At 37.4% G+C, this 16,662-nt stretch overlaps 1 protein-coding gene across 1 annotated transcript; it reads left to right on the top strand.

The window, feature by feature from the left end:
* The first annotated feature begins 10,753 nt into the window (after positions 1–10,753).
* On the top strand, positions 10,754–16,135 carry LOC141397554 (microsomal glutathione S-transferase 1-like). The gene is made up of 3 exons (XM_073973987.1): positions 10,754–11,028; positions 15,652–15,731; positions 15,789–16,135. Exons 1-3 carry the CDS (start codon positions 10,894–10,896, stop codon positions 16,027–16,029), a joined length of 456 nt encoding a protein of 151 aa, XP_073830088.1. The 5' UTR covers positions 10,754–10,893; the 3' UTR covers positions 16,030–16,135.
* The last annotated feature ends 527 nt before the right edge of the window (positions 16,136–16,662 follow it).

Raw genomic sequence — 16,662 nt, 5'->3', positions numbered from 1 at the left:
GTGAACAGAGTTCGATATCGTGAGATTTAGTGCCACTTTTTCGAATGGTCTTAGATCTTACGAAGTTTGTCGATGTAGTTGCACATCAGTGGCCTAACAAGTTCATCTGCAATTTTGCTTATATCATATAGAAACCTTCTGCAATCAAGGACAGCTCGCGAGATTAGGGTCCATGACTTGAGAGCCTTTAAGGCCGTTGACTATCGAATATATCCTGATAGCAAGAATCTCTGCTTGAAAGACGCTATATCTACTGGTAATCTTATATGAGTGTTTGATTAGTGGATGTACGATCCGGTGCTGTCCTCCATCTTGGATCCATACAGAGTAGAATTACCTTACCTTAAGACCTTTGCATGTGAAACTCGCCACGTTCCTAATTCTTGAAGTTCAAAAGCCGTTCTCGCAGTTTGATACTGTATCAAAGGATGCAGATCCAGGATAACATTCAAAGCAGCCCTTTGCATAGTTGATGGTATGGACGGTAGCGCCTTATTCCCAAGAGTATACCACCAGACAAATCCGCCATAGATTAAGATGGGCGGAAACATAATGGCTTCAGTAGCCTGCAAACTTTCCAAGCCTCTGGTGCAATATCACCGACGTAGCCAGGGGGGGGGGCCGGGGGGCCCAGCCCCCCCCCGAAATGATTTTCGATCCCATAGGATATTAGCTTATGCTACACATTTTTTTTTTTTAATTTTTAAATAAAATTTTAAAATGTTTCAAGAAATATGTAAAGTATTTGGAGGAAGTATTACAGAGAATTATTTAAATACATTGGTATACTTATTGTCCAACATATTTGAAAGTATAAAGACTAATGAACATGTTAGGCTTTTTGAGCAATTTTCCGCATAGTTGTTGTTAAGTTTTAAGGTGTTGTTTAAGCGTTTATTCGTAATTTTAGGCTGACTGCAAGTGTTACTGAGTTCAGAACAAGATGTTTATTTGTATTTGTTGAAGGTTTGTTGCATATTACGTCCAAAAGTTTGGCTTATAAACAACATCTAGAAAAAACATTCTTGCGATATTTTGTTTTTGAAATTTTTGATAAGAGCAATTCAACAATAAAAGATGAAATCGTTGCTTAATTTTGTGGTTTTAAATTTTTGTATATAGTTCCTAACACGTTTTTGTAATGAACCATTTTGAACATCATAACAATTACAAATTCTTTATTATGCTTGAAATTTGCAGAAAAAAAACTATATCAACAATTTTTTTGTGATATAAATTCTATTCCACCGCAGTGTCGTCCGTTGAGATTATTTGAAACTAGTCTCTTCCTACACATTAGTAAATGTCTATTGTACAAAAAAGGATTTTTCTGTCGTATTTTTATGTTTTGTTCGACCTTTCGAATGTTAATAAAATCAAAATTATTGAAATTGAGGTCAATGTTTATATTTAATTTATTGCATATTATTTCCAATATTTCGAAATTACATTGAATTTCATCTTCTTGTATTTGGGAAGTACTTTCAATGGATGCACATTTCTAGAATTGTTCTTTTTTCCTTCTTCGGCAAAGGACTTTATAACGACAAACGCAATAAAAAAAACTGATCGGAAACAGATTCTTCTTCGTCAAAATCTCAACAAGTAACAGTCAGCTTTGTGGCAGGAATATACCCTGAGCCTGTGTGAACTGAAACTTTCGTCTATGGAGAGATTGAATAGCGGCTTCATAACTAAAATCCTTTAACCCGAAGCTATGTATTAGGAGATTTTCAGAATTGTGTAGCCATTTGCGGACGTATGAACTTGCCAACAAAATATAGATTTTATCATTGATCACAAGTGTTGCGAAGAAAGTACCTGAAGAAATGGACCGGACCAACATATTTTATTTTGGAAGTAGATATTATTTTGGGGGTCATTCCTTTTAAAAGATAATGCGTCCACCAGTCATTTCAGTTCTTCACCAATGTGGTTCATTTTCGAGCTAAAACAAAGTTTGTACAAATTATTACTAAATCCAAAGTTTGGTCCAAATCTGTTGCTCCATTCAAGAAAAATCGCACATACCGCTTTAGCTAAAATTCTTGAAATTTGAGGGGAAATACCAGAAGGAGTAAACCGAAAATCACCATCTTTGAACTTTATATAAGGCTCGCAGAAATATGGCGATAAACAAAGTTTGGACCAACGTAGTATCCGGTTCGAAAGTTGTTGTGAGCACATGGCAGGTTTATAGCTTTCGGGCCATTTTCTCTGGAAGTATGGACTTGCCCCTGAAAAAACTTGTACTGTAGTAATAGCGGACCCGAGAACGCTTGTTGCAAAAAAACAAAGCGTTTATTTATTTCATATTTTTACTTATAACAAAATTATTAGCATAAAGGAAGTGAAACCATATTTACTAATTATCCAGAGAGGTCTTAAACTGCACTTCTCTGAAAATTTTAGAAATACTCTGTGGAAGGATATCGAAAGAGTGGATCGATATTGTCCATATTCGAAGTTGATCGAAATTCGGACAAAATATCGCGAAGGCCAAATTTTGGACAGATTCGGTTGATCTGTTCGAGAATTATCGTGTTCTCCAGGCAGCCATCCAGATGGAAGAACATATATAAGTGGACTCCAAATTTTCTGAAACACATTTCTTCCAAACACTCTTTGCCCTTAAAACCATTATTTCGATGAGGCACATTTTGACAAAATGCTAAGAGTATTAAAAATGTAGATTGGGGAAAATTGTGTTTATGGATTTGTATACATGTATAGACCTTGGATTGGCGCCAGAATTTCATTTTAAAGAATTCAAGACTGGTTGCCAGAGTTTTCCTAGTTCCTGATCAACTTATGAGAAGATCCACGATAAGAAACCAGAATTTCTATAAGAGAAGCTCGACGATATTGCCGCGATTGTGTGCTAGAATTTCATCATGGATAGACTCACTATTGCTCAGCATTAGTTCTCTATTAAGAAAACCACCACTATCAGCCTTCAGAAATTCTTTGTGATAAGATCTACGGCAGCGTGATAAAAGACAAAAAAGGAGAAACGTGCCTCGGCGATTCCATTATTTATTCCATTATTTATATAACTGCTAAATATACCTGTAAATATAAAAAATACTACTGGATAACGTCATGATATCCGAACGTTCCCTCTGCATAAACCAATTCTCTACTATTCTCATAAATTACTCAATAAAATTGGAGTGGAAAATTAAAGCCGTGATTTTAAACTTTTGTGAAGTAGGAAACAAAGGAAAGGTCCTCAATATTCCATGTAAACAAAAAAGTTGAATTTAAGATACATATTTCTAAGGGTTTCCGATTGTATACTACTTATTTTGGTCTTACCGAAGTGATTTTACTGAATTACATAACATTCACTGTAGTTGTGAGTTATTTGATAAATGATACACCCAAAAATATATGCGATGATTAATATATCCATTGTTTTGAACATATATTAACTCTGATATATTGTCAAAAAACAAGGGACATGACCAAGAAGTCTTACGTCATGTTATTTAAAATATAGCAATGAACATTATTTCATCAGTAATATAAGTCTAAAATAAGGTTTACGTCTTTACTAAATAAGAAATTTTCGCTATAAGAACTTTCAAAATTTTGGTCAGGTGCATTTTTTCTGATTATCTGGCCACTTTTTCCGCTTCTGCTCGCCTACTGGCCTGTTGACTTCGAGAGTAGGTTCTCTAACTCTCGCCATTTATAAGTGCACCTGTCTGCAGATCAGAAAACAAGAAATCAAATTGATCACGTTGCGATAGATGGAAGACATTCATCGAGCGTGCTGGATGTACGATACATAGACCTTGATGCAGCAAAGATACTTACCCGTTTAAACGTAGCAAATAAATACGAACATACACGACATGGAAGTTTGACATCGGTGAGCTGAAATCACAACAGATAGCCACAGCATAATCCAGTCAACTGGCCCAATTGCTCAATCAAAGTACTCCTCACGCCGAAAACATAACAGCACAGTGGCAAATTATTGCACACTCCATGCAAACAGCCGCAAAATCCATACTTGGATAACAGAGATCTCCACCAAGGAATCCATGGTATGACCAGGAGAGTCGTGCTGCTCCGAAGAGAAAATGCGGCCTGTAGGGATACTTTACAATCAGTAACAAAGCGTAGCGCACAAGAGACGTATCGGGAGAAAAGAAGAGGGAGGAGAAACGTATTTTCTGCAATCGATATGTACAGGAGCCAGAATGAAATAAAATTCTACCCAAGAGTGAATCATCAAACAGATGGCTTTGGCCAGAAGATGATAAAGACAGCAATAACCCGACTGAAGAATAATAAGGCAGTAGAAGTCGATGGCTTACCAGCCGATCTGTTCAAAACCGGAGGTGACACGCTGATAAGGTGTATACATCCGCTAGTTAGCACCATATGGCAGGAAGAACACGTACCCGACGATTGGAACTTGAGCATCCTGTGTCCGATCCACAAGAAAGAAGATAAGCCTGTATGCTTTAACTGCAGGGGTATAAGTCTTCTCCCTATTGCCTACAAGGAAGTTTCAGGGATATTATGCAAACGACTAAAGCTTTGGTCAGTGAAATAATTGGACTGGCAGTCCATAGCAGTAGCAGATTTAAGCATCTCGATATTCATAAGAGCACCTAGCTGTCGCCAGATCAAAGAACAAGAAATCAAATTGATCAATTTGTGATAGATGGAAGACATTCATCGAGCGTGTTGCTTGCACGATTCCGTTCCGAGGAGCAAACATTTACTCAGACCACCACCTTGTTGCATCAAAGGTACGTACGCGATTAAAAGTACCAAATAAAACACGAACAGACACAACACGAAAGTTAGACATTGATAAGCTGCAATCACAACAGATAACCACAGCATATTCCTCTCAACTGTCCCAATTGTTTAATCAAAGCACTCCTCTTCCCGATAACATATCAGCACAATGTCAAAATGCCGCCAAATCCATACTTGGAGAGAGACCTCCAACAAGGAATCCATGGTATGACCGGGAGTGTCGTGCTGCTACCGAAGAGAAAAATGCGGCATATAAGACTAATTTACAATCAGTAGCAACGCGTAGCGCACTAGAGAGGTATCGGTAGAAAAGGAAAGAGGAGAAACGTATTCCCCACAAGAAAAAGAGAGAAATAGAAAAGCGAGATTGTGATAAAAACGAGATGTACTGGAACCAAAAAGTCCGAAAGTTCTACCAAAGAGTGAAACATAAAACTGATGGCTTTGGTACAGACACATCCTCCTATAGAGACCGTCAAGGTAATTTGGTAACTGTGTGCTCAGGATATGGGAAGAGCATTTTTCCAAACTGATGGTATCCAATAGTAGCGAAGACGACAAAGATACTACAGAGTCAATCCCTGAAGATGGTAATAAATGTATACCGTCCAGCCAAGATGAGATAAAGACAGCAATAAACCGGCTGAAGAATAATAAGGAATAAGGAGTCGATGGCTTACCAGCCGAGCTGTTCAAAACCGGAGGCGACACCCTGATAAGGTTTATGCATCAGCTAGTTAGCTCCATCTGGCAATGAGGAACACGTACCCGATGATTCGATGATTGGAACCTGAGTATCCTGTGCCCTGTCCACAAAAAAGGATATTAGACTGCATGCTCTAACTATAGGGGCATAAGTCTTCTCTCTATTACCTACAAGATAGTGTCAGGTATATTGTGCGAACGACTAAAGCCTATGGTCAACGAAATAATTGGGCCATACCAATGTGGCTTTATGCCTGACAAATCCACCACTGACCAGATATTTACCGTGCGGCAAATCAAGAAAAGGTATTTCAATGCATGTCTTCATTTGGTATCCCCGCAAAGCTCATTCGGCTTTGTAAAATGACATTAATTGATGCTCGGTCCTCGGTTAAAATAGGAGAGAACCTCGCCGGACTATTCAGTACCAAAAGAGGTTTCAGACAAAGAGACAGCGTCTCGTGTCACTTATATAACATTCTGCTGGAACAGGTTATACGAGATGCAGATATTAAAAGAAATGACACCATTTACACCAATAGCCACATGTTACTTGCTTATGCTGACGACATTGCACGATCAATAAAATAAATAACTGATACCTTTAAGAAGGTCAAAAGAGAATCTGTTAAGTGGGTCTGGCGGTAAACGACGAGAAGACCAAAATGATGGTGTCGATGCGCAATGCGTCCATAGAGCTCGGCCCAACAGTGGAAGTTGGGTTCTTTAATTTTGAGGAGACATCGTCTACCTTGGCACCGTCATAAAAACAACATAGTTGTGAAATAAGAAGATGAATTGTATTGGCCAACAGATGCTACCTTCTCGTCAAATAAAAATAACACTCTACAAATCACTTATACTACTCGTGCTAATGTAGCCTGGGTACTTGCGCAAGAGAAAAATTCTTCGAAAGATCTACGGGCCAATCTGCGTTGACGGTGAATATCGACGTCGTATAAACCACGAGCTGTATCTGCAATACTACCAGGTCTGCATGGGCCCGTGTTTTCATATTGCCCCCATAGAACGTTACCTCCCAAATTTTCGCTCTTTTGACGCTTGATCCATTTGTTGGAATAGGTCCACATCTTTATATAGTCCCCATAGAACGGTCTCTCCCGATTTTCGGTATTTTGAAGGTTTCAGCGTCATCATCAAACCGGTATTTAGTCTTCAAAGGAGACATAAAATATTGCAGAAAAGAGTTATGTGTATAACTTCACATTTTCATATAATCTCCAAATGTTGTGTCCCAATATTATATTTATTTATTTCTTTCATAGAATGCAATTTTAAGCCCTAAGGCCGATTACAATTAAATTGCGAATATCCAATCGAAATGGCTTTAATTTGACATTTAGTCTTCGTTGATGGTACACAACTTTCCACCTGAAATTTGTCGATGTAGGTCCACGTCTCCGTATAGCCCCCGTAGAACGGTCCCTTGCGATTTTCGTTATTTTGAAGGTAATGGCCTCAAAATCCAATCGAAATGGCTAAAATTTGGTATTTGGAAATCGCTAGGGGCAGAAAGCATTTAAACGGGTAAAAAGAGAATCTGTTAAGTGGGTCTGGCAACAATTGCAACAAATCAGACATCATAGGTCTACGTTTTGGTATAGCCCCTATATAAGGTTACCATTCTATTTAAGATTTTTTTTTTGAAAGAAAAATGAGACTATTTTCTACTGAATTGGTTGTTAATTGGTATTTTGTATTCCCAGAAAATAGAAAACTTACTCGCAAAAAGCCATCCATATGCTGTATCCAGTCTAGCCCGCAAGGACCGGTATTGCCCAATTTTATATATTTCGAGGATTTTTTGTTAAATTTTCAAACCGGGATTTCGGTTATATTCTTCTGCTCCAAGGTAAATCTTAGTACTTTTATAAACAAATTGAAATTAATTGTTCCTACGAGTATTTACTTCAATACAGTTCGTGAATTTCGGCCGTTCCTACTTGTTTGTGATCCGTTATTATCTTAAACTCCTTTAAAGTGACATTAACGGATTTGTTGAAGGAACACATATTCCAAAAATATCACTTTTTCATTTTGTGTAAAAAGGCCCTACCAATTTTAATGTTGCTGCACAAAATTAAACCCTTCAGTATTGCCCCAAAATCCTAAAAATTCCAACCTACACTAATGTAGAACAAGAACAACAAAATTATTGCAATTTTCTTAAAAATAACAGACACAAAAATGTCAAAATCCTCATTGCAGATGATTAAGTGGACAAGGGGGAGGCCTCTTAAAGAGTTAATAACTATAAGTACATCAGGGGCTTCAACTCATCCCTCTTAAATCTCGTAGAGATTCCAAGAAAAAAAAGATTACAAAAACCAATGCAAATGCGGACTGACTGCATTGCAGTGAATGATAATCACGGCATAAATGCCAATTTATAATTAGATGATAATGACGATGGCCCACAAGAAGTGTTCTGTGCGTAAAATCTGCTTATATTCATAACTGTGTGACATAAAGTAGTTCTTAATAGAAAGGGGGTTTTGAGCATTTGAACTACATCTCAAAGTAGATCTAGAGCAATTTCAAATTTTTGTTTTTTTTTTTCTTTTTTAATTTGCATAGAAGTATGAGTGCGTTTTGATGGGTTCGAGGAATTCATATTGTAAACATAACCTATTTTTAAGAATTATTAGTGAACAAAAAAACCATGCAAAACAGTAACATAATAGCGACAATTTGCTTCCACAATTAAAGTGCGTTTGGATAACTCATTATCCGCATGGGGGTGATGCGAATGTATCAATGGTTGTGTTACAGTGGAATGCAAAAGTTTTCTATACAAGTTTTTTTAACGACTATCAATTAAAAAATTTCAATGAAGAGAGGTTGGAAATAGTTTAATAGAAAATAACGTCCGAAGAGAATAACTAGATATTTTATATACGAAATATCTCTCATTGCAAAGCACATTCTATTCTAAATAAAACAAGTAAAAAAGTGTTAAGTTACGGGCCGGGTCGAACCTTTTATACCCTGCACCATAAAATATTGCGAACTGAAGTTTTCTGGCCGCTGAAATGCTAATTACAGTATATAGAGGCTACAACCTTCAACTTACGATTTAAATTACTTTACGATTTAAAGTATCTGGGCTATATAGAGACGTGGACTTATACCGACAATTTTCAGGTGTAATATTGTATACTAGACAAAATGCCAAATTCCCGCCATTCCGGTGGGATATTGAGGCCACAACCTTCAAAATACCAAACATCGGGAGGTGCCGTTCTATAGGGGCTATATAAAGACGTCGACCTATACCGACAAATTTCAGATGGAACGTTTTATATCCCCAACGATGACTGAATAATAAAATTTAAGCCAATTCGGTGTGATATTGAGGTCACAACCTTCAAAATACCGAAAATCGGAGGGACCATTCTTTGGGGTTGGGTTATAAGAAAACGTGGGCCTATACCGACAAACATCCCCAAAGAAGACTAAATACCCAATTTCAGCCATTTCAGTGGGAAATTTAGGCCACAACCTTCAAAATACCGATAATCGGTAGCTACCGTTTTATGGGGGCTATATAAAGACGAGGGGGCTATATACCTTTAAAAAAAAAACTAGTTGCCAAATGTCAGCCATTTCGGTGGGATATTGAGGGCACAACCTTCAAAATACCGCCTATATAAAGGCGTGGACCTATACCGACAAATTTCAGGTGGAAAAGACTAAATGCCAAACTTCAGCCATTTCGGTGAAAAATTGAGGCCACAACTTTCAAAATACCGAAAATCGGTAGCTACCGTTCTATAAGGGCTATATACAGACGTGGACATATACCGAAAATCGGGAGTTACCGTTCTATGGTAGCTATATAAAGACGTGGACGTATACAGATAAATTTCAGGGGAAAGTTTTTTACCTCCAATGAAGACCGAATACCAAATTTTAGCCTTTTCGTTGGGACATTGAGGCCACAACATTCAAAATACCGAAAATAGGTAGCTACTATTCTATGGGGGCTATATGATGACGTGGACCTATACCGACAAATTTCTGGTTGAATGTTCTTACCCCCAACGAAGACTTAATTCAACATTTCAGTCAATTCGGTGTGATACTGAGGCCACAACCTTCAAATTACCGAAAATACCTGGTGGTAACGTTCTATGGGGTTATGGGAAAACGTGGACCTATACCGATGGAGCTATATTGACAATTATTAGTGAAGAAGTTTTGTCAGCACTGGGAATCTCAACCGTCAGCTAATTCGGTTAACAATTTTAGCTAAAATCCTCAAAATACCGAAAATCGGGAGGTACCGTTCTATGGGGGCTATATGAATACATGGACCTATACCGACAAATTTCAGATAGAAAGTTTTATATCCCCAACGATGCCTGAATACGAAATTTCAGTCATTTCGGTGGGATATTGAGGTCACAAGCTTAAAAATAACGAAAATCGAGTGCAACTGTTCTATAGCGGCTATATAAAGACGTGGGCCTATACCGATAAATTTCAGGTGGAAAGTTTAATACCTCCAGCGAACACTAAATGCCAAATCTCATTATAATAAAGCTAAAACCTTCAAAATACCGGAAATCGGGATGTACCCTTCTATGCGAATATGGAATATTTTATACTCCCAACGAAAACTAAATACAAAATTTCATCCATTTCGGTTTGATAATGACTTTGAAATCTTAAAATTCCAGAAAATCAGGAGGAACCATTCTTTTATACACCCCTAATGAAGACTAAATACAAAATTTCAGCCATTTCGGTGGGATATTGAGGCCTCAACCTTAAAAATACCGAACATCGGGAGCTACCGTTCTATGGAGGCTATATGAAGACGTGGACGTTATATCCCCAATGAAGACTATATATTTCAAATCTCAGCCATTTCGGTGGGATATTGAGATTACAATCTCCAAAATAACCGAAAATCGGGAAGTACCCTTTATTGGGGTTATATCAAAACATGAACCTGAAAAAACACGGGTGCAACAATATAGAGTTCTAGCTCAATTATTGCAAACGCAAGAGTGATTACAACAGACGGACATGTCTAGGTCGACTCAGAATTTTATTTCATAGGGTCCCAAATTATTATTTCAATGTGTTACAAACGAAAAAACCAACTCAATATACCCTCCATACTATGATGGATAGTATAATAACGTTTAACTACCCTATCAATATTAAATTTCTCCGCTCATATTAAGGAAAAAACAACTTTTCTCGTATAAAATATGTACCTATCTCGCAAATCGATGATCGTAAACTACTGCAATTCATATTTCTTTACAATTGAGAAAGCCATATAATCGTTGTAAGATTGAATTCTCTCGGCAGTTTTAATTCATCAATACGTATAATCGCACGGAGTTAAGCATTCGCCGCCAACGATTAAATATGACATTTAATACAACGGATTTACTAAATCTAAACAATGAAGTCTTCAACGCCTACGTTTTCTGGTCTGGAATATTGGTGTTGAAAATTTTGGCAATGGCCATTTTAACTGGAGTACAACGTTTTCGAACTGGGGTAAGTTAAAATATAGAAGATTTCTAAAAAAATTATAAATATTGTATTATTATAATAATAATCAACATGGGCCCATTACTATACGACCAGTAAGTACAAAAAATTTTAGACAACATTACCTACCTGAAAAAAATTTATTCCAATTTTTTCTAGGCCTATGCGTAACAACTTATTTTGAAATTTTATATAATTTGAAAAATTGCATTTTTTGTTTGCCCTTTCATCAGCAGCAAATCAAAGTTCATCTCTATAAATCTTTTGCAATGCACATTTCTATTAAATAATTGCGTGTTTTCTTCAATATCCGTTTTGTCATTTAACTGCATCTAATCATTTATAAATGGCTGTTAATGATATTCATAAAATGATTGAAGCATAACACAGCAATAAAGTTTATAGCAGGTGTTTATCTCTCTCTCTGTTACATACAATGCCGCTCAAAAGTAAATGACGTGACGTCCCATTAGCATTAATAACTAAGAACGGCGTTAAGTACGGCGTTAAATACTGTCGGTCCGAACTGTCGGTCGGAACAATTGGTTCCTTTCGTTTGCTCCAAGTTAAGGCGAATTCCTTGAAGTAGAATATCTTAATTGATGAAAGCCTAAACATTAAGCATGTATTGTGTTAAACAACAACAATCGATGCGATATTGAGGCCACAACCTTCAAAGTACCGAAAATCGGTAGCTACCATTCTATTGGGGCTATATGACGATGTGGACCTATACCGGCAATTTTCAGGTGGAAAGTTTTATGCACCCAACGAAGCCTAAATACCAAAATTTAGCTATTTAAAATCCCGAAAATCGGTACAGTTCTGCGGGGCCAAAATAAAACGTAGACCTTTACCAACAACTCTCTTCTGGAATACTTTATTTATACCCCCATCGAAGACTAAATACAAAATTTCAACCATTTCGGTGGTATATTGAGGCCACAACCTTCAAAGTACCGAAAATTGGTAGCTACCATTCTATGGAGAAAATATGACGACGTGGATCTATGTGGGCTATATAAATACGTAGGCTTATACCGACAAATTTCAGCTATTTCGGTGGGATATTGAGCCTATATGAAGACGTTCTATTGGGGCTATATGAAGACGTGGACCTATACCGAAAAATTTCAGGTGGAAAATTGTATGTCCCCAACAAGGACTAAATGCCGAATTCTAACAATTTCGGTGGGATAGTTACCGTTCTATGGGGGCTATATCAAAACGTGGTGCTATATAAAGACGTGGACCTATACCGACAAATTTCAGGTAGAAAGTTTTATACCCCCAACGAAGGCTAAATACCAATTTTCAGCCATTTTGGTGACATATTGAGGCTTCAACATTCAAAATACCAAAAATCTGGAGGTACCGTTCTAGGGGGCTATTAGAAAACGTGGACCTATGCCAACAATTCTCTTCTGGGAGGCTACGAAGACTAAATGCCAAATTTTAAATATTTCGGTTGGTTTTAGCCGATAGCCTTAGATGCTAGTGCTATTTTTTATAGAATTTTATTGTATTTTTTATTACGAGAAATGCGCGAAAACTACCTGGCCTAGGCAACACCGCGTATTGCCAGCCACAATTTGAATTTTTTTGGAAAGTTTGACAGTTTTTAGCCTATCCTTACTCAGGACAGTTTGTCGTTTGACCATGTTATGTGTTGCTTACAGTGACTTCAAAAAATCACTTTGCAATAAAATGGAATTTACTTGTGAACATTTTCGTCCAAGAATTTTTCACAATTTTCGCAATCACCGCAAGAGTGTATCGATCAAATTAAATCTTTGTATGTCGTGGTCGGCACTCGCCAAAAAAGAAGGTCGTGAAGGTCGCCCAAAATAAGTCGTTGTGCCAAAAAAAAAACCAGTAAGGAAAGGATCAAAGTCGGGCGGGGCCGACTATATGATACCCTACACCACTGTGAATATGTAAAATATAAATCGGAGCTATATCCAGATCTTAACCAATTTTGATATAATTTGGCACATTTATTTCCAGACCGAATTCAGTAACACATTCCAAATATCATTGAAATCGGACGTACTTATCGTGTTTGGAGCAGAAAATACACGAAATCGGCCGAAAATATATATGGGTGCTATATCCAAATCTGAACCGATTTCGATATAATTTGGCACATTTATTTCTAGACTGAATTCAGTCACACATTCCAAATTTCATCGAAATCGGAAATATATAGCGTGTTTGGTACAGAAAATACGTGAAATCGGCCGAAAATATATATGGGAGCTATATCCAAATCTGAACCGATTTCTATATAATTTTGCACATTTATTTCTAGACTGAATTCGGTCACACATTCCAAATTTCATCGAAATCGGAAATATATAGCGTGTTTGGTTCAGAAAATACGTGAAATCGGCCGAAAATATATATGGGAGCTATATCTACATCGAAACCGATTTCGATATAATTTGGCACACTTATTTCTAGACCAAATTCAGTCAAACATTCCAAATTTCATCAAAATCGGACGTATATAGCGTGTTTGGTGCAGCAAATACGTGAAATCGGGCGAACATATATATGGGAGCTATATTCAAATCTGAACCGATTTTCACCAAAAGCAATAGCGTTCTTCCTATGGCTAAAAAAGTTGTAGTCCCCAATTTTCAGCTGAATCGGACAAAAAATGCGACCTTTATGTTGCGAACAAAAATACATGGACCGACGGACAGACAGACAGACGGACGGACACGCATAAATCGACTCAGAAAGTGATTATATGTATATCCCCAAAAGGAACTGTGGGTCTATTTCGTTTCCTTTTGTATGTTACATACAAATGCACGAAGACATAATAGCCCTTACCACTGTGTGGTGTAGGGTATAAATATGTCGTGCATGAACGGATAATGCGAGATCCCCAGGTTAAATACCGTGAGATAGAGGCATCCTTGGGCATTTCTTCCATTTGATATTGCAAAAGCACCTGGCAGCAAAATTGGATTTTTCTCGTTAGATCCAGCAAAATTGGACAATCGCTCCAAACAAATGCTCCTGTGAATTGGTTCGAAGAAATGGTGCACAAAATCGATCGCGGTGCTTCAAACGACGTTTATAATATCGTCACAGACGACGAATCTAGGATCTTTTCTTAGGCGGCTGAAACAAGGCAGGAATCAGCCGTTTGGGTCTTCGAAAACGAGCCAAATCAAACAACATTTTTTCATGTAAGAAGCACAAGCAAAAGTTTGCCTGTTTCTTCAGAAAAACTGACCGTGTGGCGACTATACGGCTTGAGAAATATAGGACGGTTAATTCTAAGTGTTACACTACAATTTGTTTGCCTGAAGTCTCCTGAGAAATTCGAAAAACGAACAAGAGAAGACAAATCATTCTGCATCATGACAATGTGGGCTCTCACACATCTATTCAAACCAGCGCCTGTTTGGCCGGACAAAACGTGGAACTGATGGATCATCCGCCGTACAGCCCTGACACTGGGGATCCAATGACTTCATTTGATTCCAGCACATCAAGAAAAAATAGGTCAACGATTTTTGTTGCCTGAAGATGCAGTAAAAGCGTTCAAAACCCATGTTTTGGAGGTGTCTCAATCGGAGTGGAAAAAGTACTTCGCCAATATGTTCGAGCGAGCGAAAAAGTGTATAAATCATGCTGGAGACTAATTAAGAAATCAATAAAACCGTTTTTCACGTTTTTATTGCTAGGCCAGATAGTTATAGTTCAGCCCTCGTATAATAAATATTTGAAATAAAAATATTTCGGTTGGATATTGGGGCCACAACCTTCAAAATACCGAAAACCGGTAGGGGCCGTTTTATGTGGGCTGTATCAAAACGTGGACCGATATAGCCCATTTTCAGTAACAATTCTAGGAGTAATGGAAACTTATATACCAAATTATTAAGCTCTGTCTTATATACTGCAAGCTGTATCTTGATTTCAACAGACAGAAGGACGGACATGGGTATATTGACTTACAGTTCTATGTTGATCAAGAATACATATATTTTATAGAGTCTGTGGCGAATATTTAGATGCGTTACAAAAGTAATGACAAATTTAATTACACCCTGAAATCGGTGGTATCGTTTTATGAAGCCATACCAAAACGTGGACCCATGTTGACAATTTTTGTTGCAGAAGTTTTGTGACCATTGGCAACCACAAATGTCAAATTACATTTAGTTCTGACAAAAAAAATCCAGCTAACATTCTTAAAACAGCTAAAAATCGGAGGTATGTACTGATTTAGCCCATATTCGAACTTGACCCACAAAAAGTGCAAAATATAGCGTAATTTAAGATATTGCGGACGATAGAGTGATTACAATAGCCGGACAGACGGACAAGGCTAGATTGACTCAGAATTTTCACCTGATCAAGATATATAAACCAACTTTAGGTACCACCTCCGCATCTCATTTGAAATTTAATCCAAATCCACATACAATTCAGGGATACATAATTTTTGGGCAAAATGAGTTTTGTTGTGCTGACGGTATTCGATCTGCCCACAGATGAAATGACCCGTTAACACCGGCTGAGGATATACATATATCGTTCGGCAAAGCCGACTGATAGTTTTTTTACTTCTTAAACCTTAAATTTTTTATTCAAATATCTTTTCAGACCTTTGCAAATCCCGAAGATTGTTTATTCAAACGGGACAATGTCACCTACGACAATCCCTATGTTGAACGTGTGCGCAGGTAAGTCCCTCTAAATGCAAGCATATCAATGTCTAATTAAAATTATTATTTCCACAGAGCCCATTTGAATGATTTGGAGAATATTCTACCGTTTTTTATTGCTGGATTCCTGTATGTTCTCACCGATCCTTCCGCTGCTGTGGCAGTCAATTTATACCGTGCTATGGCTGCTGTTCGTATAATTCATACCTTGGTCTATGCTGTCGTAGTGGTTCCACAACCTGCACGTTTCTTGTCTTTTGGTGTTGGTTACCTGATTACAGGTTATATGGCGTTTAAAGTTGTTTTTTATGTTTAGTAGATGATGTCAGTCATAGCATAGAAATTCTTAAGGTTATTGGTGTGATGATCGGGTAGAATATTGACGACATTTTTTAATAAAATATATTTGAACGGTAAAGAAACATTTTGTTATCTTGTACACCCCAAAGTAGCATTTCATCATTATTATGCATAGTGTTATCTTTTTTCTTTTGAAGCAACAAATCGCGACCCAGTCTATTAATAACAACTAGTAATGCTGATTCAGCAAAAAAAAAAATAATCCAATGCGAAACGTCACTTGACAATTGTGTTAATTGTGGTATTTTTTGGAGAGTGTGTGCTTTCGCAAAGCTGTATAACAGTTCATAGAGTCTGGCGGGTCTCTCTTCAACAATTTCCACACAAACCAATATTTTGCTATCGCTAAGATCTGACATACATATATAGTTAATAACTTGGGGAAAATATGACAACAAGTTAGCTTTCAACACGTAATCATTGTTGGTATTAGAGGCATTCCATAACGATTAGGAAACGTGTGCTATAGATCTGGAAATAATTTTTTTTACGAAACATGCAGCACTCAACACCAGGCTTTTCTGTTCCAAACCCTGAAAATGCATCATTTTGGCAATTTAATTGCAATGGGCTCGGAGGTAAGACCAAG

Source organism: Musca autumnalis, unplaced genomic scaffold (genome assembly GCF_047663935.1).
Source record: "Musca autumnalis isolate F117 unplaced genomic scaffold, ASM4766393v1 scaffold_3, whole genome shotgun sequence".
NCBI lineage: Eukaryota > Metazoa > Arthropoda > Insecta > Diptera > Muscidae > Musca > Musca autumnalis.
This window is presented reverse-complemented; position numbering and strand designations above follow the sequence as displayed.